The sequence below is a fragment of the Cetorhinus maximus genome, chromosome 5, assembly GCF_964194155.1.
Source record: "Cetorhinus maximus chromosome 5, sCetMax3.hap1.1, whole genome shotgun sequence".
Lineage (NCBI taxonomy): Eukaryota > Metazoa > Chordata > Chondrichthyes > Lamniformes > Cetorhinidae > Cetorhinus > Cetorhinus maximus.
Window position 1 is genome coordinate 85,552,530 of NC_135883.1, and position 22,207 is coordinate 85,574,736.

General features: G+C 48.1%; 1 protein-coding gene across 1 annotated transcript in view; it reads right to left on the reverse strand.

Moving 5' to 3' along the window:
- LOC144681121 (uncharacterized) overlaps positions 1 to 10,423 on the reverse strand; it is a 36,998-nt gene extending 26,575 nt beyond the window's left edge. Inside the window, exons 1-4 of the mRNA XM_078542851.1 lie at positions 10,354 to 10,423; positions 7,902 to 7,985; positions 3,834 to 4,018; positions 2,313 to 2,467 (exon numbers count right to left, since the gene is read on the reverse strand). Coding sequence (XP_078398977.1) covers positions 2,313 to 2,467; positions 3,834 to 4,018; positions 7,902 to 7,985; positions 10,354 to 10,423 — 494 coding nt within the window. The remainder of the gene's footprint in view (positions 1 to 2,312; positions 2,468 to 3,833; positions 4,019 to 7,901; positions 7,986 to 10,353) is intronic.
- Positions 10,424 to 22,207: the final 11,784 nt, after the last annotated feature.

Genomic DNA, 22,207 nt, shown 5'->3' on the forward strand with positions numbered 1-22,207 from the left:
ATGAATTAGTGTCTTTCATACGGGGAGTTTTAGTGGAAATGTTCCTTCACTGAATAAGTGTCATTAATATAATTTCCTCTTTCCTACCTTCTTGGTTAATTTCACAGAGTTCTGTTTTCTTAAGTTTACTTTAACACCACCAATTTAACTTATTTCACCTATCTTATCAGCCATTTTTCATCTGAATAGAATCTAATTGCCAACAGAAAAATGTTGCACATATAGTCTGGAAGCCCATCACCCATTACCAATACTCACCTACAGTAGCTCTCAGTTAAGCAACAGCACAATTTTAAAATTCTCACACTTGTTCTCAAATCACTCCATGGCCTTGCCCCTCCCTATGTCTGTAATCTGCTCCAGCCCTACACTCTTCTGAGATATCTGCTCTCCACTAATTCTGGCTTCTTGAGCATCCCCAATTTTAATTGCTCCACCATTGGCGCCTGTGCCTTTAGTTTCATACTGGCCCTAAGCCCTGAATTTCCTTCCCTAAACCTCTCTGCCTCTCTATCACTTGCTCCTCCTTTAAGAAATTTCTTAAAACTGACCTTTCTGAGTAGGCTTTTGGTCATCTGTCCTAATATCACCTTATGTAGCTCAAATTTTGTTTGATAACACTCCTGTAAGTGTTGAATAAATCCAAGAGGCCTTGTGGCACATTAGGTAGCATCCCTGCCTCTGAGCCAGCAGCTCCATGTTCAAATTCCACTTCGGGACTTGAAGGCCAATACTGTGGCCAAACAGGTTGAGTATCAACTTGTAAATCCTTCCAACATATGGCAGGTGGGAAGAGCAGGAGAGGTTTCTGGTCAACCAAATGATGGAAAGAAAATTGGAGCCTCTACCATCACTATTACTACTATAGCTCTGGACTACAACATACATGTAAAAGTGCATGTAGCTACAGCAAAAGTCAGACTCCTTCGGGGGCTGGTTGACTCATTTGGCTGGAAGGCCAGGCAGGATCAGATTTATGCCAACAGCACAAGGCTCGATCCCTGTCCTGGCTGGGGTGGATTCGGGACTTGTCTCCTTGCTCTACCTATGGTGGAGGTCATGTGCTGTGGTTTGGACCTTCCTTCAGGCAGAGAACTGAAGAAATACAAGCTATTGTATACAAATATTGTATGTCCAATATCTATTTCACCTGCATGACTTCCAGTATACATTATCCTGAATAAGTTACCTATGCTTAGTTTTTTTCTTGGTTCATCTTCCATAATCATCTTCTGTTGTTTAAGAAAATGTCCTAAGTAGTGTAAAATACAACTATCTAGATGTACCTGGGTACCAAGTGATTTATTCTATCACAGGAGCTCCCCACTTTAGACAATGCAGATCGCAGCCATTTCTTTGATTTTTGAATTATTTTTCAGATTTTCCTTCTTTTCTTCTGAAGGTTTTTATTCCTGCCAGGTACATTTCCAGGCTCTTTTATCATGATGTTTTCTTTTAAATTTCTTCTAGCTTGCTCCTCAAAACACACCCATTTATTTATTAACATTCAGGTACAACTATTCAGCAGCAGCATGGGGAGGGCACTCAATGTATTCTCCTTAATATGGGGAAAGGTTTTCATCTTCACCATCTGGCTAGTAGTCTGGTGGAAAGTTCACATACTTTTGATAGAACCTGCCTTATTTCATTCTAGATTACCAGGTTTCACTACCCAAATGATGAAAATGAAAATCTAAACAGAGCTTAACCTCCAGAATATAGTTTTCCTTTCTCTTTGTGTAGGGGACTTCCAAGATGATGCACCTGTCACTAGAAATGTACAGGAGATTGGGACAGCACATGAGCACCAATGAAGCAGTTCTGACCATACAGAAGCCAGCTCAGGTACTGCTGCCTCAAGGAATCAGTAAAACAGGGTTAGGAGGGAGGCACCTGGTGAAGAACAGCACAAGTGAGAAGGAGCAAGTTGCTATTGGGCTTTTGCATTATTTTTCTTATGGTCCGCATTGTCTGTACATTGAAGAATGAAAGCTTATATGACATGGGGATATTATTATAGGTCTTGATGGTTATATTTGTGCCATAATTGAGGTCCTGTATGTGCTCCTAATGCAAGCTACTTTGTGCTAGGAGTGTTAATGCGTACAATCAAGCCTTTTGTACCGATAGTCCTTTTCTCCACTCCAAAATAATCTTAAAGTGATCAAGTGAGGATTACTGGTACAGTTATTTGTTGGCATAAATGGAAAATAATAGCATGGCAATAAAATAAAGCATTATTTTGGAACTCTTTATATTTGATTGGTTAACTTGCAGTTTGATCTCTTCCTCGATCCCCATCAGGCTAGTACCTGAAATCACGTGTAATTTTATCCTGCATGGTAGCTGTCTTGGAATAGTACTTTTCTTCCACTTCATGGACAGCTGACTGGACTTTTAAAAGCTCCAGACACTTTTCTCCTAGCTGTGTCTCAATCATCTTCTCTTGCTCCGACCTCTGTTCAATCTGGAAACAAAATGTAAACAAATAAAGTAAACTCAATTAGCATGGTTTCAATTTCCACACTAAATCAGGTTTTCAGCATTAATTAAAAAAACCCATAGTGAAATTTTCATATTGCTGTTTTAATTTATTAATTAATGCCCTATTATGTTGCTTACAGTGAGATGCAACCTTTATAAGACCATATACCAAATTGTGCCAGTTAGTGTGCAGAGGGACACTGATTTATTAGCTTTGGGAGTGGCCTTAGAATCTGGATGCATGGGGATGGGGAATCAGGACCTGCTAGTATTCAAAGAGGTTGCAGGATCAAGCACTTCTTGAGGAGATGCAGAGGGTCCAAGAGCACTTTAGTGAAGGGATGTGTGTGTATAGGAGGTGTTGCTAGAATCTGAGATAATTGGGACAGAAGCCTTGGGATCTGGAAACATTGGAGATGGATATCCTGGGGTTACATAGAATTACATAGAAGCTACAACACTGGCATAAGGTGTTGGGCCCAGCTGATCTATGCTGATGTTTATACCTCACAAGTGCTTCCTCCTACTCAAACTACCTCTTCCTACCCCCAAAGTCTGGCAGCATCAGTACATTGCTGGTAGTATTGGGGCATTGGAGTCTAGCAGCCGTGAGAATTGGGGGTAGTAGGGGAATGGGACCCAAGCTGTGCTTGGCCCCTTTAGTTTCAGTTTACCTGTGAATCAGCTGCTTCCCCGTTCCCTTTTGGGATGTTTTGTAGCTCTATCCAGTTCTCCTGTCATTGAATGGTTACAGCCTTTAATCATTAACTGCACTATAACTGTCCTAAATTATGATGGTTTATTTTGTATTTCTGCCACACTGCCCGTCCAACCCCAATGCTGAAAAGAGCAAATCACTTTTGGTTTCAAACCTCAATTAAATGAGTGCTGCAGATACCAAATAGGCAGGTTGTGAGAGGGTGGGAGAGTGGCTGATTCCCATGAATAGCCGACTGGCAGATCTGCCTGGGTGGAAGGTGGTGGTGGAGGTGGAGCTATTGATCCAGGGGTTCCTTCAAATGATCTGGCCAGGGGTTGGAGTTTTTTTGTGGGCACAGGAAGAGTAGAACTGGCTCCACAAAATTAAAATATTTCCTGGCCCATTTCTGAACAGCCTTTAAGGGCCGCTGGTTAAGCTACTCAATGCCCATGTACACCTCAGAATTACAATAGGGATCCTACAATTGGCGTAAAAGTCCAGGTTTGCTTATTTAAGCAGTCCCCTGCTGGAAACAGGCAGGCATACTGCTTGTCCATATAGAGGAGCTTTCAGTTGTACTCAAATGCCTCATCATTAATTTGAACTACCAATGACTTAAATTTACATCTGATGGACATGCTGAACTTACCTGTTGCTTCATAATGGTAACTTTATGCTCATTGTTCTTTAGATTAGTGACCTGTTGTTCCAGTTCCTGCTTGCTCTGCAGTAATTCCATTTCTTTGTGTGAGAGCTCCATGTCTGTGAGCTCCTTCATCTTCTTCAGCTGCACTATCTCTTCCACAAGAGACTGCTTTTCCTTCAAATGAGAATCTGCAGTTTGTAAATAAATTATCTTCTTAAATACCACTGAAGGCACTGATTCGTATGAGAACTTGTTGAAATAAAATTAAAACCAGTTTACTACATCTTTGCAAATCATGTTAGAAAAGGGCAGGCAGGTTTGTGATGTATCATCAATTGTACCCCAAAGTACTCAGCAATCTGATGAAAATTATTCACTATTTAGCACAACAACGTGCATTTAAATAGCACCTTTAACTTTCCAAGGTGCTTTACCCAGCTCTACCACACCACCAGCTTTCTACTGACTCTGATTTTTCACAGTTTCTCTGGCATTCAGTGGTGGATAAGCAGAAATTTCCTCCAACTAAATATTGAAAAACCAAAGCCACTGGGCTGAGTTTTAATGTTTGGATGTGCTCACACTGGGCAAGGCTAGCAGTAGGTTGGGAACCTGAAAGTTCATGGAGCAGTTTTTTCCATGGTGCTTTAACCGAACCACGGTATTATCATCCCGCTCCTGGGCTGCCTGACCAATTGGAGTTGGAGGGTATGGTTAAGACCTGCATCTGACGTTGAAGCCTCAGAATTTAAAGGGGCTCCGGTGTAGGGACAGAATGCGAACATTCTACAATTGCTAACAGAGAAACAGCTGCTTGATTGATGAATCTCGATGAGGGAAGGCTGCACACCATCCCTGCAGGGTCACTGATGCATCCCTGGAGATTATATTGTCAGCTATAAGGAACTATGGGGAACTTTTATTTTCATCGAATGAGAGGAAGAACATTGCCCCTGAAGCCAAGCAGGAGTGGCTAGAAGCAGCTGCGAAGGTGAGCATGAGTGTGGTCCCTCACTCATAGATATAAAGAGGTTCGATGACCTCACCAAGATGAGTGACATGCCACATTCAAGCACCAGCTACCTCACTCTGTGTTCCAGGAGTTGCCGAATCCCAAGCCCAGCTGTTCTAGTACAGTTACAACACTGGCATCTACCCAGCTATGTAGAAAATTGCCCAGGTATGTCCTGTACACAAAAAGCAGGACAATTCCAACCCAGTCAATTACCGCCCCATCAGTCTACTCTCCATCATTAGTAAAGTAATGGAAGGGGTCATCAATAGTGCTATTAAGCGGCACTTGGATAGCAATAACCTGCTCACTGATGCCCAGTTTGGGTTCTGCCAGAGTATCTCAGCTCCTGATCTCATTACAACCTTGGTTCAAACATGGACAAAAGAGCTGAACGCCTAAGGTGAGGTGAGTGACTGCCCTTGACATCAAGGCAGCATTTGACCGAGTGTGGCATCAAGGAGCCCTAGCAAAACTGGAGTCAATGGGAATCAGGAGGAAAACTCTCCACTGGTTGGAGTCATATCTAGTACAAAGGAAGATGGTTGTTGTTGTTGGAGGTCAGTCATCTCAGCTCCAGGACATCACTGCAGGAGTTCCTCAGGTTAGTGTCCTCGGCCCAACCATCTTCAGCTGCTTCACTACAGCTTCACTGACCTTCCTTCCATCATAAGGTCAGAAATGGGGATGTTCGCTGATAATTGCACAATGTTCAGCACCATTCACGACTCCTCAGATACTGAAGAAGTCTATGTCCAAACGCAGCAAGACCTGGACAATATCCAGGCTTGGGATGACAAGCAGGAAGTAACATTCGTGCCACACAAGTGCCAGGCAATGACCATCTCCAACAAGAGAGAATCTGACCATCACCCCTTCACGTTCAATGGCATTACCATCACTGAATCCCCCACTATCAACATCCTGGGGGGATACCATCAACCAGAAACTGAACTGGACTAGCCATATAAATACTGTGGCTACAAGAGCAGGTCAGAGGCTAGGAATTGTGCAACGAGTAACTCAACTCCTGACTCCTCAAAGCCTGTCTGCCATCTACAAGGCACAAGTCAAGAGTGTGATAGAATACTCCCCACTTGCCTGAATAAGTGCAGCTCCAACAACAATCAAGAAGCTTGACACTGTCCAGGACAAAGCAGCCCACTTGATTGGCACCACATCCACAAACTTTCACTCCCTCCACTACTGACACACAGAAGCAGCAGTGTGTACCACCTACAAGATGCACTGCAGGAATTCACCAAGGCTCCTTAGACAGCACCTTCTACACCCACGACCACTGACATCTAGAAGGACAAGGGCAGACACATGGGAACACCGCCACCTGGAAGTTCCCCTTCAAGTCACTCACTATCCTGACTTGGAAATATATCGTCGTTCCTTAACTGTCGCTGGGTCAAAATCCTGGAACTCCCTCCCTAACAGCACTGTGGGTGTACCTACACCGCATGGACTGCAGCAGTTCAAGAAGGTAGCTCACCACCACCTTCTCAAGGGCAACTAGGGATGGGCAATAAATTCTGGCCTAGCCAGCAACGCCCATATCCCGTGAATGAATTAAAAAAAAATCACACCCATCCTGCAAAGTCCCCTTCTGCAAATATTGTCCTTCCAACCTCTCAAAACATTCCATTTCTCATATTCGTAACTCTTCTTTCTCTTCTTGCAGAAGAGAGAGCAGATCACTCAGGAGAGGCAGAGAACTGGGCGTGAGGACAGGTGGGTGGACAGTCTCCACTTACAGCCACCCAGGCCGCTGTGCAGCAAAATGTACTGGTGATGAGCAGAGTCTCAACATCCATGGCCATTGGTAATGGAGAGGTGAGGGCTTCCCAGATACCACATGGCACAAAACACTCACCTATGTTGACTTGACACCACTGTCACTAAAATATGATGAGCTGCAGAACGATGCCTTACCACCTTTTCACCTTGACAGTTCTAATTCATGTCATTCAACTCCCACTGCCCCTTCAAGCTGATGTCAGAGGAGGAGGGAAACTCCTTAAAGGAGATCATGCACTCTGAAAAAGAACCACCATCACATGTATCCTCCACTAGCTCAGATACATACACCATGGTGGCGCCTCCAAGACAGCTAACTGGATTGTTGCGTGGTGAACCACACATCACAAGTGAGCAGAAGAAAGTGGTGGAGAAAGGGACAGCGGTAGAGAGTCCCCATTGGAGGGTGCAGGATGCTCCAAGCTCTGCTCAGCTGGGCACAGATGGTAATTCTCAGGCTCATCAACATACAGGAGCAGTAGTGGAAAATATACGAGGTTCTCTTGGGATTTCCAGAGGCACTATGCAAGACTGGAGGGGACTGGGGGAGTCTGTCTCTTGCGTGAATTCTATAATGTCTCAGGCCTCTATGCTATTGTCTACCTCCAAGGAGTATTGGACACGTTAGGCAATCGACTGCATGCTGGCCTTGACCAATGGCCTGTACACTCACTCTACCATCTTAAATCAGATGGAGGAAAACCTCGCCTTGGCCATTGAGCACCTCAATGAAATGCAGCAAAGTACTCTCCAACTCTTAGCTAGTAGGGAAGTGTAGGTGGGCTATGAGAAACAAGGTGGAGAAAGAGCACATGGAAGTGGTGAGTCTGCTCAAAGCACTCCTACTCCTCCCTCTTTGTCACTTTTATTGTCAATGTTTATGAACCATGAACTTTATTTGAAGGTCCATTGTCCAGTCACCCCCATTGATGCGTGTCTCCTGCTAAGTGGACCTCAGCTTTGAGGAAAATGGTAAATGAGTAGAAGACGAGCAATGGATGCCACTGAGAGGAATGAAATGTTGATTGTGGGACTGCTTTGTGCTGGGATTGGGTACAATGGGTTCAGCACTGTTGTGCCAGATGGCTGCACCACTATAAATTAGCTGAAGCTTGCATGAATGAGTCCAACATGTGCATCCCTGGCAGCTAAATTTGTGGCTGCAAATCTGGCCACATCAAGTTACTCCTTCTCCTCCCACTCCTCCTGTTGCTCTTTCTCTTCCTCATTTGAAGTTATAGAGCAGTCCTCACCTTCCTCTTCCAGCAGCTCCAATCCTCCATCTCGATAAATAGTGCCTTGATTGCCATGTGCATGCAGTCTATGACTCCCAGTACCTGTGGAAAACAAGCCAGAGTAGCAAATCCAATTGCCCTGTCTTTCTAACTGGCCTCATCAGTAGTGATGTGGATTTGAGTGGCAGCCTTGGCAATGTTTCAATCACCTGGGAGATGCACTTTTGTACAGAAGATTGAGAGATTCTGCAGATGTCATAGGCAGTTCCCTGGAAGGAGCCGGAGGCAAAGAAATTCAGGACTTTGATGACCTTGACCGCCACTGGCATTATGTTCCCACCTGGTCCACTTGGAAGGAAATCTTCTTCCACAGGACTGCAAATGTGAGCCATGACCTGTGGTGAAAGTCTGAGCCTCCTGGGACACTGGTGTTCAGTCAGGTTCCAAAAAATGCATCCTCTGCTTGTATAACTATGAGTTGGGGGTATTGCTTCCTGTAAGCTGGAGTTCTGTGTTCACTTCTGGTTTCACTATGCAGTGGCAGAAGGCTGATGCTGCTTCTGCTGCTCCTGCTTCTTAGTCCTCCTGTGCCTCATCAGAGAGTCAAGGTACAGTTGGATGAGCTGATCTCATGCAGCAGAAAAGGCTGACAGTTGAGAAGTGCAGATCAAAGGCAAAAGGTCCATGGTAGAAGAAATGAGCTCCAAAATCAAAACAGTAAGAGTTTCTATTGATATTTAAAAAAGAACAGTTAACAAAATGAGAGTTGGTCCTCTAGAAAGTGAGTCTGGGGAATTAATAACTAAAATAAGGAGATGGCAGATGAATTGAACAGGCATTTTGCATCGGTCTTCACTATAGAGGATACAAGTATCATCCCAGAAATAGCTGTAAATCAGGAAATGGAAGGGAGGGAGGAATTCAAGAAAATTACAATCACCAGGGAAGTGGTGCTGAGCAAATTGTTGGAGCTCCGGGATGACAAATCCCTGGTTTCTGATGGACTTCATCCTCGGGTCTTAAAAGAAATGGCTAGTGAGATAGTTGATGCATTGGTTTTAATTTTCCAAAATTCCCAAGATTTGATGAAGGTCCCATTGTTGGAAAATAGCGAATGGAACTCCTTTATTCAAAAAGGGAGGGAGACAGAAAGGAGGAAACCACAGGCCCGTTAGCTTGACATCTATCACAGGGAAAATGTTAGAAGCTATTATTAAAGGTATTATAGTTTTACACAGGATGGGAGGAGCGTGCAGTTTGACTAGCTCTACTACTCCACAGGTCCTACCATCAGTTTAGAAGTTTGATTCACCCATCAAAATAGTCAGTTGTTTACTTTTGCTACAGCTATCCAGAATAAAAGAGACTTTAACTAGGCTTCTTTCAATAAACTTATTAGTTTATTATAAAACCAGTCTTGTCAAATAGAAAGGTAAAACTCATTAATGTACACTGAGAAATATGAAAGTATACCAATTACTTTTTTGAGATATCCTAAGTGGCTCATACGTGTGCACGCACACCCCCCAGCCCCCACAACTATCTCACTAGCCACTTCTTTTAAGACCCGAGGATGAAGTCCAATTTCCTGATTTACAGCTATTTCTGGGATGATACTTATATCCTCTATAGTGAAGACCGATGCAAAATGCCTGTTCAATTCATCTGCCATCTCCTTATTTTTTTTATTAATTCCCCAGACTCTCTCTCTCTCTCACACACACACACACACACATACACACCAAAAAAATAAAAATAGAGGAATTCTGCCAAAGGTTAAGTCAATGGTTCAATGGAAAAGGGAAGATGATGGAGTTCTTTAACTGGCATACGTTGGTCTCTCAGTGCTGATCTGCGAAACAATCAATGACTCTGCCTGAAAAGCAGTGCAAGACTCAAGGACCACTTGCAGGTACTCAATTCCAGCATGTGGTGCAACTTAGGAGCAGCTTATAATCACTTCCGCCTGTGGACTGGCTTTGGACTGCTAAAAGGTTGCTGTCTTCCTTCATAAGCAGTTGGTCCTTTGTCTTCTCAAAGCAAAAACAAAACAAACTTTTAAATGCAGGTCCAGGCATGTTTTTTTTTCAGAGCCATAAACTACCATGTGACCCCTTTTGTATCCAGTCCACCAAGTTCAAGAGGCTTCCAGCTGTTTTTTTTAACAACTGCTTAATAAGCTTTTCTTATAGATGGATGTCTCTTCCAAAAAAACAATCAGAGTTCTTGCATTAACCCTTTATGGAGCAGTGTCTTCTAAAAGACAAATTCTTCCAGAATGCTCTTAGTCCTTGAAGATGAACCATTTCCTGCGATTAAAGGGTTTATCACAATTGCAGGGCACTTAAAAAAATTCAAGGTAATCAGGCAGAGTGGTTTTGTGAAAGGGAAATAATGTTGAACGAATTTATTGGAGTTCATTGAAGAAATAACATATGCTGTTGATAGCAAGGGGAACTGGTTGACGTACTGTTCTTAGGGGGAGAAGTTTCCCCATATTGGGCAGGAGTGGGCGCTGGCGATCGGGACCGCGCCGCCATTTTGCGTGGGCGGGGTAATTAAAGCCCGCCAGCGTGTTTGCCGACTCCCGGGGATGGCAGGAGTGGGCGGGAGCAGGCGGAACGGCAATCGCTGTTGGGTCCAATGGCGACCCGGCGGTCTGTTTAAAGGCCAGGCTGCAGCTGCACCAAGGCTGCTGCACATGGCCAGAGATCGGGGCAAGGCACATCTAATACAGCCATGCAGGAGGGTAGGGCGGGTGGCCACTGTGCGCCCAGGTTTTCTGATGAGTACCTTGCTGCCCTCCTCAAGGAGGTGGCAGTACGGCGGGATGTGCTTGTCCCCGAGGATGGGAGGAGGAGGCCACCCCACTTGACCAAGCATGCATGGGGGGAGGTTGCTGAGGTCATGAGCTCCCACGACCATAGCTGGGCGGCTCACCAGAGATTGCCTATGCCTTTGTCAGCATGAGAGGGTTGTGATGAGATGGGTTCTGCACCCGCAGTATGTGGTGGACTGACACCCACATGACTGTGGTGGGGCAACCTGGAGGAGCTACACCCAGGCTCACTGGTTGAACTCCACAACATGTCGAAGTTGGGGTGATGACATGGTGAGAGGGGATCTTCAAGGTACTGTGGCACAGATGGATGGGCTGCCCTCTGCGCCCCATGTCATTGTGCTTCCTTGCAATGGCAGGTACAACATTTACAGGAGAAGAATTCTCATAACAACGCCGAGCGGCTGAGGAGTGGCGGTGGGCCGGGCCAGATTTTGATGCTGAACTGCTTTGGATAGGAGGCCCTCAAACTGCACGGGCAGCACGTGCCCAGGTCCACTGGAGCCGGAGAGGTTGGGGTTCCACAGGCAGGTACATATGGCCAGCACTCACGTCACCAGTCATCTCCCAACTTCCATGCCATTGCTGATTGTTCAGCGAGTGACGTTAACAACATGGCTTGCCCATTGCGTGTGGAATGATGAGCGCATGATGAGCCAGGGGACAGGCATGTACATTGACATTGCCTGCAGGCTGACTGATCGAATTTCCTTACTCTTCCTTTCAGCATCATTGGCGCAGGGCCAGGACCCGGAGCAGCAAGGGTCTCCTCTGACACCTGAGGGGCATGAAGTTGCACCTTTAGAAGCGTCACACCATCTCTGCCAGGCAGGCACCAGCGCAGATACTGGCACCTTGGTGGGCATCATATCTTCGGCTAGTGTCCCGGGTCACAGCGGTGAGGGCACTTCACAGTCACTGGAGCAGTCGACGGAGACAGAGAGAGCTGATGGCGCCAGTAGTCGGAGGACTGAGGGGCCCAGGCACATGCTCAGTCCATGGCAGATGATGAGCCCCTGGAGTCGTGGGCCTTCCAGCCGACTGCTGACATGCGGCCGGATATTCAGGAACATCTGGTGGAGATACATGAGGCTCTGCTTGGTTTGGTGTCAGTGGTGGAGGAGCCTATGCGGGCCATGGCCGATGCATTGAGCATCATGGCTGAGCACCAAGCTTCCTACATGGAGAGATTGGTGACTCTCATGGAAAGGTAGCTCCAGGGGCAGGGTCAGGGGTTCCTGGGGTTGCACTCGGACCAGCACACCCTCACAGGGGCATTGACCTCATCTGGTCAGTGCCTGTGTAGGCGATGGTTTGGCCACCTTGGTGCCCATCCATCTATGGTGAGCAGGGAGGGCCGAACGGACCTCACGTCAGTGGAGCAGCTGCCTGTTGTCTCTGCGGGCTCCTCTCAGGGCATTCTGGATGAAGCCGGCAGCTCCTCCACCCCTCTGCCAGTGACCGCGGCACCCAATGAGGCTGTGAGGACTGGGGAGATGCCAGCTGTGAAGCTGGCAGCTCCCTCCCAGGCGGGTCCATCACAGGCTCGACGGGCCAGAGGACGTCTGCCAAGGTCATCGAGGCCAACAGGACATCAGAGAGAGCAGGCTGTCTCAGATGCCAGTGCCAGCGACGGGGCACCACAAAGACGTAGCACCCGCAAATGAAAGATGAAGGCACCTTAGGCACAACCTGGGTTCATCACTAGTGCTTTTCTGTTGCCCCCCACAACCCCATGAGTTGTATCGAGCTTTGTCTGAACTGCAACACCATTTTATTTGTTATGTAAAGAGACTTTGGTTATAGTATTAAATTTATGTTGTCTCAAATAGCTGTGGGTGCCTCTCTTTTTGGGAAGGTGCATGGATTCCTGAGCTTTGATGAGTGATTTGTGTGTCTTTTAGATTTATTGACTGCGCCCATCGCCAATGGCATTACCATCGCCGAATCCCCCACTACCCTGGTGGTTACCATTGATCAGAAACTGAACTAGACTAGCCATATAAATACTGTGGCTACAAGAGCAGGTCAGGGGCTAGAAATCCTGTGGTGAGTGACTCATCTCCTGACTCCCCACAGCCTGTCCACCATCTACAAGGTCAGGAGTGTGATGGAATACTCTCCACTTGCCTGGATGAGTGCAGCTCCCACAACACTCAAGAAGCTTGACACCATCCAGGACAAAGCAACCCATTTGATGGGCACCACATCCACAAACATTCACTCCATCCACCACCAATGCACAATGGCAGCAGCGTGTACCATCTACAAGGTGCACTGCAGGAACTCAGCAAGGCTCCTTAGGCAGCACCTTCCAAACCCACGACCACTGCCAACTAGAAGGACAAGGACAGCAGACACATGGGAACACCACCACCTGGAAGTTCCCCTCCAAGCCACTCACCATCCTGACTTGGAAATATATCGCGTTCCTTCACTGTCACTGGATGAAAATCCTATAACACCCTTCCTAACAGCACTGTGGGTGTACCTACACCACTTGGACTGCAGCGGTTCAAGAAGGCAACTCACCACCAAGGGGAATTACGGATGGCAACAGAAATGCTGGCCTAGGCAGCGATGCCCATATCCCATGCATGAATAAAGAATCATCCTCGTAAAGATCCTCTGTATGCATTCTAGTACGATTAAATCCTTCCTGATCTATAAGCAGTATTCTAGCTGTGGCCGAACTAGTGTTTTATACAGTTCTAGCATAACCTCCCTGCTCTTATATTCTTTGCCTCAGCTAATGAAGGAAAGTAACCTGTATCCTTCGTAACCATTTTATCTACCTGTCCCGCTAACTCCCCGGATTTGTACCTATGCACTTCAAGATCCCTCTGCTCCTCTACACCCTCAGAATCCTGCCATATATTGTGTATTCCCTCGCCTTGTTTGTCCTCTCCAAATGCATTACTTCACATTTCTCCGCATTGAATTCCATTTGCTATTTTACTGCCCACCTGACCATTCCAATGATATCTTCCTGCAATCTTGCCGCTTTTCTCAACATCAACAACACAGCCAATTGCTGTATCATTTGCAGACTTATTAATCATTTCCCTTGCCTCTTAGTTTAAATCATTCATATTTACCACAACAACAAGGGACCCAGTACTGAGCCCTGCAAAACTGCACTGGAAACAGCTGTCCAGTCACAAAAACACCCAATGACCATAACCCTTCGCTTCCTGGCCCTGAGCTAATTTCCAATCCAAATTGCCACTTGCCCTTCTGAGCTTTTATTTTCCTGATCAGTCTGCCATGTGAAACCTTATCAAAAGCCTTGCTAAAATCCATGTAAATAACATCAAATGCGCTTTTCCCATTGATCCTCCTTGTTCCCTCCTCAAAAAAAATCAATCAAGTTAGTCAGACATGACCTTGCCTTATTAAATTCACACTGACTGCTTTTGAATAATTCATGCCTTTCTAAGTGATGATTTATGCTGTTCATCAGAATTTTTCCCAATAATTTGCCCACCTCCAAGGTTAGGCTGATTGGCTTGTAATTACTCAGTCTATCCCTTTCTCCCTTTTCAAACAACAGTACAACATTAGCAGTTCTCCAGTTCTCAGGCACCACGCCTGTAGCCAGGGAGGATTGGAAAATGATGGTCAGAGCCTCCACTTTTTCCTCCTTTGCTTCTCTTAGCAGCCTGGGATACATTTCATCCAGGCTTGTCGATTTTATCGATTTTCAAAAACCCCTTAATATTTCCTCTCTCACTAAGTTTATCGTATCCAATATTTCACACTCCTCCTCCTTAACTACAATGTCCACACCATTACCCTCTTTTGTGAAGGCAACAAAAGCCATTAATTCATTAAGAGCCATTCTTGCACCTCCAAAAACCAGCTACCTTTTTAGGTTTCCTTAATTTTACTTGCCGATGTTTTTTAATGCCTTTCTTTGCTTTTGCAATTTCCTTTTTAATTTCACCACTGCATTTTCTATAGTCCTTTTGGATTTCTTGAGCATTGAGCTCTTAGTGTTTGACATAAGTTTCCCTTTTTTGCCATTTCCTACCCCGTATGCTTGTTGACATTAGGGGGTGCAGCAAAGTTTGGGAGTCCCAACCAATTTTATTGTGAAAATCTATAGATGAGAATTTTCTCCCCGTTGGCCTGGCTGGTCGAGAGCGGGTGCGGAGCCAATCGCTGCCCGCGATCAGCTGTGCACCGCCATTTTACGTGGGCGGGCCAATTAAGGCCCACCCAGCGTGATGTGCACCCGGAAGTGCTCAGCGCAACCTGTGCGGGTGCGGGGAGGAGGGAGAGTCGGGCCCTGCACTCTGACCGCAGAAATCTCCCTGAGGCACGGAGCTGCCTCAGGGAAATTAATTTCATAAAGTGAATTTTAAATAAAAGCTAAAAAATCATTTACACATGTCCCCTCATGTGACAGTGTCACATGACCTTGGGCATGTTTTCGAAATGTTCGAAAAATATTGATTAATGTAATAAACCCTCCATGAAACCTTATCCCACCCATGGATGAGGTTTCATGAAAAACGCAAAGGCCGCTTGGGCTTTTCGCCTGCCTGCCAACCTTAAGGTTGGACAGGAAGCCCTGTCAATATCTTTAATTGATTTATTAATGGCCTTAAAAGGCCTTTGACAGTTCGGCGGGCGTGCAGCCATCTCCGGTGTGCACCCGCTGAACTAAAGGTTGGAATGACACGCGGTGACGCCAGGACACACGCTCGACGTCACCATGCGTCATTTTATGTGTCGACGTGCAGGGCCTGCCTCCGCACGCTGAACAGAAGATTTTGCCCAAAGGTTCCTAATCCTTTTTGCCCATTTCTTGAATGCCTCTGGCTGCTCTGACACTGGTTTACACTCAAATAGCTGTTTCCGGTCTACTTTTACTAAATCACAATTCAGCTCAGTAAAATTGACTTTTCCCCAATTTAGAATTTTCACTAAAATAAAAGCAAAATACCGTGGATGCTGGAAATCTGAAATAAAAACAGAAAATGTTGGAAAAATATTCCTAAAGAGTCATGTTAGATTTGCAAAGTTAACTCTTTCTCTTTCTCCACAGGTGCTGCCAGACTTGCTGAATTTGTCCAGCATTTTCTGTTTTTATTTTAGAACTTTTACTCTTGTCTATGTCCATTTCTATAATAAGGTTTAAACTAACTGAATCATTATTACTACCACCAAAATGATCTCCCACTGATACCTCTTCCACCCCTTCACTCCCTAAAGTTAAGCCCAAATTTCCCATCTCTTGTTGGGTTTCCGACGTACTGGTTAAAAAGTGTTCTCCTGAATGTATTTTAAGAAATCTGCCCTCTATACCTTTCACACTGATTTTATCCCTGGGCAGAACTTTTCCCATGCCAGGTGGGCTCGGCAAGAGGGGGCAGGTTCGGTTGGGACCGCCGTCCGTGATCGGGTCCGCACCGCCATTTTACGCGGGCGGGCCAATTAAGGCCCGCCCAGCGTAATGCGTGACTCTGGCATCAGTGTAAAGGGGCGGGCGGGGGCGGGAGCTCAATGTCCGCTGGGTCCAATGGCCACCCGGTGGCCTATTCAAAAACGGCGCAGGCAGCCATGTGAAGGCTGGCATTGACTCGGTGGACCGTCGTCATGCAGAACATCAGCGCTAAACACGGCAGGCGGGAGGGCAGGTTGGCGGGGCAGTCTGCCCTGTGGTTTTCCGACGATTGTCTTGCTGTCCTCCTGGAGGAGGTGGCAGTACGCCAGGATATCCTTATCCCCAGGGACAGGAGGGGGAGGCCCCCCACCCTCCTCCACCTCACCAAAAATGCCTGGGAGGAGGTGGCATCCAGGGTGAGCTCCCATGATGTGGTGAGGTGCACATGGGCGCAGTGTCACAAGCGCTTCAATGACCTTCTGCGATCGGGAAGGGTGAGTATCGTGTTGGCATGGGTCACTTAGCACAGCAGTTAGGAGCCCCCCCCCACAACCCCAGACCTCAAAGTTCTTAGAATGTGAGTGGGAAATGTCAATGATGCAGCATCTGGGCAAGGGGTGAGCCCTGCTGCTTGGAATTAGTGTCTTGCGGCTACAGGGTCACGAATCGGCTGAACCCAGTGAGGTGTTCCTCAGGTGGGGTTGGCCAGGTTGCAATGGCAATGCAGGTACAGGGCGGACTAATCAATGCTCCTCTCTCCTTTCAGGAGAAAACATCCCACAATAATGCTGAAAGGAATGCGGACTGGAGGAGGCCACCCCACCTTCTAATCCTGTCCAGATACGAGCAGGAGGCACTGGGTGTGGAGAGGCTCCATACACCTAGATCAACCAGCCGCAGTGAGGTTGGGGTGCTACAGGGAGATAAGAATGCAGTGCACTGAGGTCAGAATGTCTATAAGAGCAACCAGTCCACTGTTGTCTCTATATTGATGTGAGCCTTGAACATGGAATCCCCATTGATAATGGCAAGACAAGGGCACCCTGATCCAGGTGCCAGGCATGCAAAGTGACAGTGTAACTACTTCAACAATTGACATGTCCTTGTTATTCCTTTCAGGCTGACCAAAGGCCCATCGGGGTCAAGAGCTGAAGGCCCGCAACTGACCCCAGAAGACACAGACGACATTAATGCACCAGTGTCACACCCTCTCAGCCAGGCAGGCACCAGTGCAGATACCAGCACCTTGGTGGGCATTAGATGGGCGGATAGTATCTCGGTGCACAGCGGTGAGAGCACTTCACACTCACTTGAGGTGCAGGCGGAAGCAAAGAGTGCCCAGGGTGCCGGCAGTTGGAGGACTGCTGGGGATCAGGAACACGCTCAGTCGGTGGCTAATGATGGGCCTCTGGAGTTATCCCTGAGGCAGCATATGCTAGAAGTCCAGCAGGGTGTGCGGAGGATCTGGCGGAGATACATGAGGGAATGCGTGCCATGGTCTCTGTTTTAGAGGAGTCCAAGCGGAGCTTGAGCAATGCAATGACCCTCATGGCTGAGCGCACAGTCTCCTCCATGGGGAGAGTGGCAACTCTCATGGAGAGGCTACTCCAGGAGCTGAATCAGGGCTTCCTGGGGATGCGCTTGGACCTGCAAGCCCTCACAGTGGCATTGACCTCAGGTGGTCAGTGTCAGTGTGGGAGATGGATTGGGCACCCAGTATCCTAGCTAGGTGCACGTCCATCAATGGTGAGCAGGGAGGTCCAAAGCGGCCTAATGTTGGCGCATGAGCTGCTTGTTGTCTCTGTGGGCTCCTCTCAGGGCGCTCTGGATGAGGGCAGCAGCTCCCCTGCCCCTCTGCCAGTGACCATGGCATCTGATGTGGCTGTGGCGACAGGGGAGATGCCAGCCGTGCCACTGGCAGCTCCCTCCCAGTCAGGGCCAGCACAGGCTCCACGAGCCAGAGGTCAACCACCAAGGTCATCAAGGCCAACAGGAAAGCAGAGTGAGCAGGCTGCCTCCAATGCCAGTGCCAGCGAGGGGGGAGCACCTAGACGTAGCACATATAAACGCAAACATAAAGCACCTTCGGCAAAACATGGGCTCATCACTGGTGATTTTGTTTGTCCCACTTTTAAGTTTTTTATTAGTAGGTGTGATGGAGAACACCTTTGCATTTAATTTGTTTTATGTATGCCAGGCACCACGCCATTAAATATGCTTTTGTTCACAAGCCTCTGGGTGCTTCGGTAGTTTTGCATGTGAAGGGTAACCCATGATTTTATGAGTGACTTGTTTGTCATTGAGCTTTATTGAAATGGCACATAGTGCATGTTGTTGACCAAGCAAATGTTCCCATCAGGTATCGAGTATGGAGCCTGCAGCCCTGCCATGTGGTGTTGGTTCCTCTTTGGTGGGCTAGCTAAAGGGGCATTGGATAAAAGCCTCCCGGGTGACCCTGCCTCCCTGGAGGCTGCCCAGGTTAGCGTTTATCCCCTCTGCATTCTCCTGAGTGTGCTTGTCCTCGGACTCACTACTGGACTCTCTGTCTGCTGCCAGAGCAGCTGCGTCAAACTCTTCTTCCTCCACTGCATCCCCCCTTTCCAGTGCCAGATTGTGGAGAGCGCAGCATGCAACCACTATCAGTGACACTTGATCTGGGGGGTATTGCAGTGTGCCCCCTGAATGGTCCAGGCATCGGAAGCGCATCTTGAGAAGACCGATGGTTCCCTCTACCATTGCTCTTGTAGAGGCATGGCTCCTATTGTACTGCTGCTCGGCCTCTGTTCTTGGATGGCGTAGAGGCGTCATGAGCCACCTTTTGAAGGGATAGGCCTTGTAGCCCAGCAGCCATCCATCCAGTCGGGCTGGAGCACTGAAGAGCCCCGGCACCTGGGAGTGTCTCAGGAAGTAAGCATCATGGGAGCTGCCTGGGTACCTTGCACAGACTTGCAGAATCTGCATCCTGTGGTCACACACTATCTGCACGTTCATGGAGTGGAGGCCCTTCCTGTTGACGAAGGCACCGGGCTCACCTGCTGGCACCTTGATGGCCACATGTATACAGCCTATTGCACCCTGGACACGGGGGAAGCCAGCAATCATGGCAAAGCCTCTGGCTCGCTCTGCCTGGCTGGCCTCGTCCGTGCGGTAGTGAATGAAAGTCAATGCATGCCTGAACAGAGTGTCTGTCACCTGCTTGACACAACTGTGGATAGGTGATTGGGGGACTCTACAAAGATCATTCACCGACCCCTGGAAAGAGCCGGAGGCATAGAAGTTGAGGGCCACTGTGACCTTCAGCGCCACTGGTATGGGATGTCCACCCAGTCGGAGCTGATCTCAGGGCCGATTGTCTGACAGATGGGGGTCACGCTCTCCCTTGAGAGGCGGAGCCTCCTTCGGCACTATATCTGAGTGCAGGAGCAGCTTCCTCAATATGTCTGAAGTGCAATGCTGCAGGAGGAAGCTGCTTCGCCGCCTGTAAACCCTGGCAGCAGGATAGTGGCCTCTTCTGCGGCCCCTTCCACCTTGAACTTCCTGTTGGCCCTGTGTCCCTTATGCCTGCGCCTGACCTCCCAAAGGTCGCTCCCAGAATAGGGACACCTGGCCTCCTCCCCCTTCTGACCCTCTCTTCCTCCTCAGAGGAGGTGCCTCCAGTGGAGACCAAAATCCCCATTCCCAGGGTAAGGGAAGGCTGTCTGAGACCTGGAAGGCCCCAAGCGGTATGACTCCTCCGGAGTCCTGAACTGAAGCCCGTTATTTCTGTCAAAGCAGCTCTGAAGTGAAATGAAGTTGTCTTGTTCACACAAGAAAGCAGCAGTAAGTTATAATCTAAAGTACTAACAACTCGTATTAGTGAGCCCACTCACCCGTCTTATCCCGCCCGTGGATAAGGGTTTTGAAAATATGGCCTCCCTGCCTGTCTGTTGCACCTACGCGACGCCCTGAAAATTGCACGGGCTGCGCAAAATCAAATACAGTTGGCGCTTCAAGGGCCTTAACTGGCCAAGTAATTAATGACAGGCACGCCTCCATCCTCATAGCGTCCACCTACCAAAATATTGCGACGGTGCGCGGTGCCGTTGGGATGCACGCCCGGCGTCACTGTGTGTCATTTTATGTTCCGGCGTGTTGGGCCCGTCCCCACACGCCGACTGTAACATTCTGGCCCTGGTAGTTAAAATCCCCTACCATTATTACAGGCTTTGTTTTTGCACTTCTCAGAATTTGCCTACATATTTGTTTTTCTATCTTCTTCTGACTATTTGGGGGTCTATTATATTCCCTTAGCAGTGTGATCGTTCCTTTTGTGTTTCTCATTTCAACCCATATGGCCCATTCGATGAACTTTCTAGCATGTCATCCCTCCTCACAGCTATGAGCCCCTCCAGTCCCACAACCCCCATCAAGATATCAGCACTCACATAATTCTTGAGAATCAAAGCTAAAAATAGAAGGCAGAGATTCTGTAGGTGAATATGGAAAGTAGAGGAAACTAAGGCTACAAAGGAGGCTGGATTTTACGCTCCCCCAACCGGTGAGTTTGAAGGGCCGGGGGTGGGGGGGGGGCTTATTAAATGCAGCAGGCAGCCGGACCACCACTTACCCACCAGTCACTGTCCCATTGCGATTATATATCAGCGGCAGGGGTGACATTGCTCAGTCCACCCAACAGTGAGCCAATGCCCACTTAAGGGCCTCATCCCACTGCTGCCAGGGTTTAACTGGTAGCAGGAGAGCTCCATGTCAACTCAGCAGGTTTCCTTGCATGGGCTGGTGGCGGGCTGGGGGTGGGCCCCTCCTTAACAGGCCCCTTGGGCCCATCAGAGGGCCTTTCCCAAGGTTTTGCGCCACCCCAGGTTGCCCTCCCTCCACTGGCCTCTAAAATTCCCAAGGCCCCACCCCCTCACCAGGACCTGCCAACTTGGCACCTGGTGAGACCCCGAAACAGGTGATCCAAGTCCCAATCCAACACCGCACACCTCTGTCCTGAAGCGTTGGAGAGCTGCCGGATTCCAACAGAATCCTCGATTTTAATTGCTCCACCGTTGGTGGCCTTGTCTTCAGCTAGGCCCTCAGTTCTGGAATTCCCTCCCTAAACCTCCCTGCCTCTCGACTTGTCTTTCCTAAGATGGTCCCTAAAATCTACCTCTTTGATCAAGCTTTCGGATATCTGCCCTAATATTGCCCTACCTGTTCCACTGTCAAATTTTACTTTATAATGCTCCTGTAAAGTGCCTTCGGACATTTTATTATATTAACAGTGCTATATTAATACAAGTTGCTGCTGTGACTGTTTCTTCTTTAACCCCCTATCCATTTTTTAGCCCCCTGTCTATCCCATCTCCAAACTCTGTAACCAAGAATGTTGAGCTGCCCTTCCTGATGTTCTTTATGCCATGTCTCAGTTACAGGTACGATATCATACTTCCATGTGTCTACCTGTGCCTTCAGCTTCTTATGGACTGAATTATCTGAGGCTCCAGGCTCCCTGCAAGCCCACCAAAGGGAACACCGGCTGCTCCACAGCAATTTAATGGCCAACTGGCCATTAATAGGCTGGAGGCGGGTTTTCCACCTTCTCAGGAACAGGAAGTCTCACCTCAGAGAGATGCCGGCCAGGAGCCGGCAGCTCTCCGACACTTCAGGACAGAGGTGTGCGGTGTTGGATTGGGATTTGGATCACCTGTTTCGGGGTCTCACTGGGTGCCAAGTTGGCAGGTCCTGGTGAGGGGGTTGGGGCCTTGGGGATTTTAGAGGCCAGTGGAGGGAGGGCAAACTGGGGTGGCGCAAAACCTTGGGAAAGGCCCTCTGATGGGCCCAAGGGGCCTGTTAAGGAGGGGCCCACCCCATGCCCGCCACCAGTCCAAGCAGGGAAACCTGCCGAGTTGGGCGTTTGGCATGGAGCTCTCCTGCTGCCAGTTAAATCCTGGCGACAGTGGGATGAGGCCCTTAAGTGGGCATTGGCTCGCTGGCAAGTGGACTGCACGATCTCACCCCACCTGGGGCAGTGACGTGTGGGTAAGCAGTGATCAGGCTGCCTGCTGCACTTAATAAGTCGCCCCCGCCCCTTCAAGCTCACCGGTTGGGGAG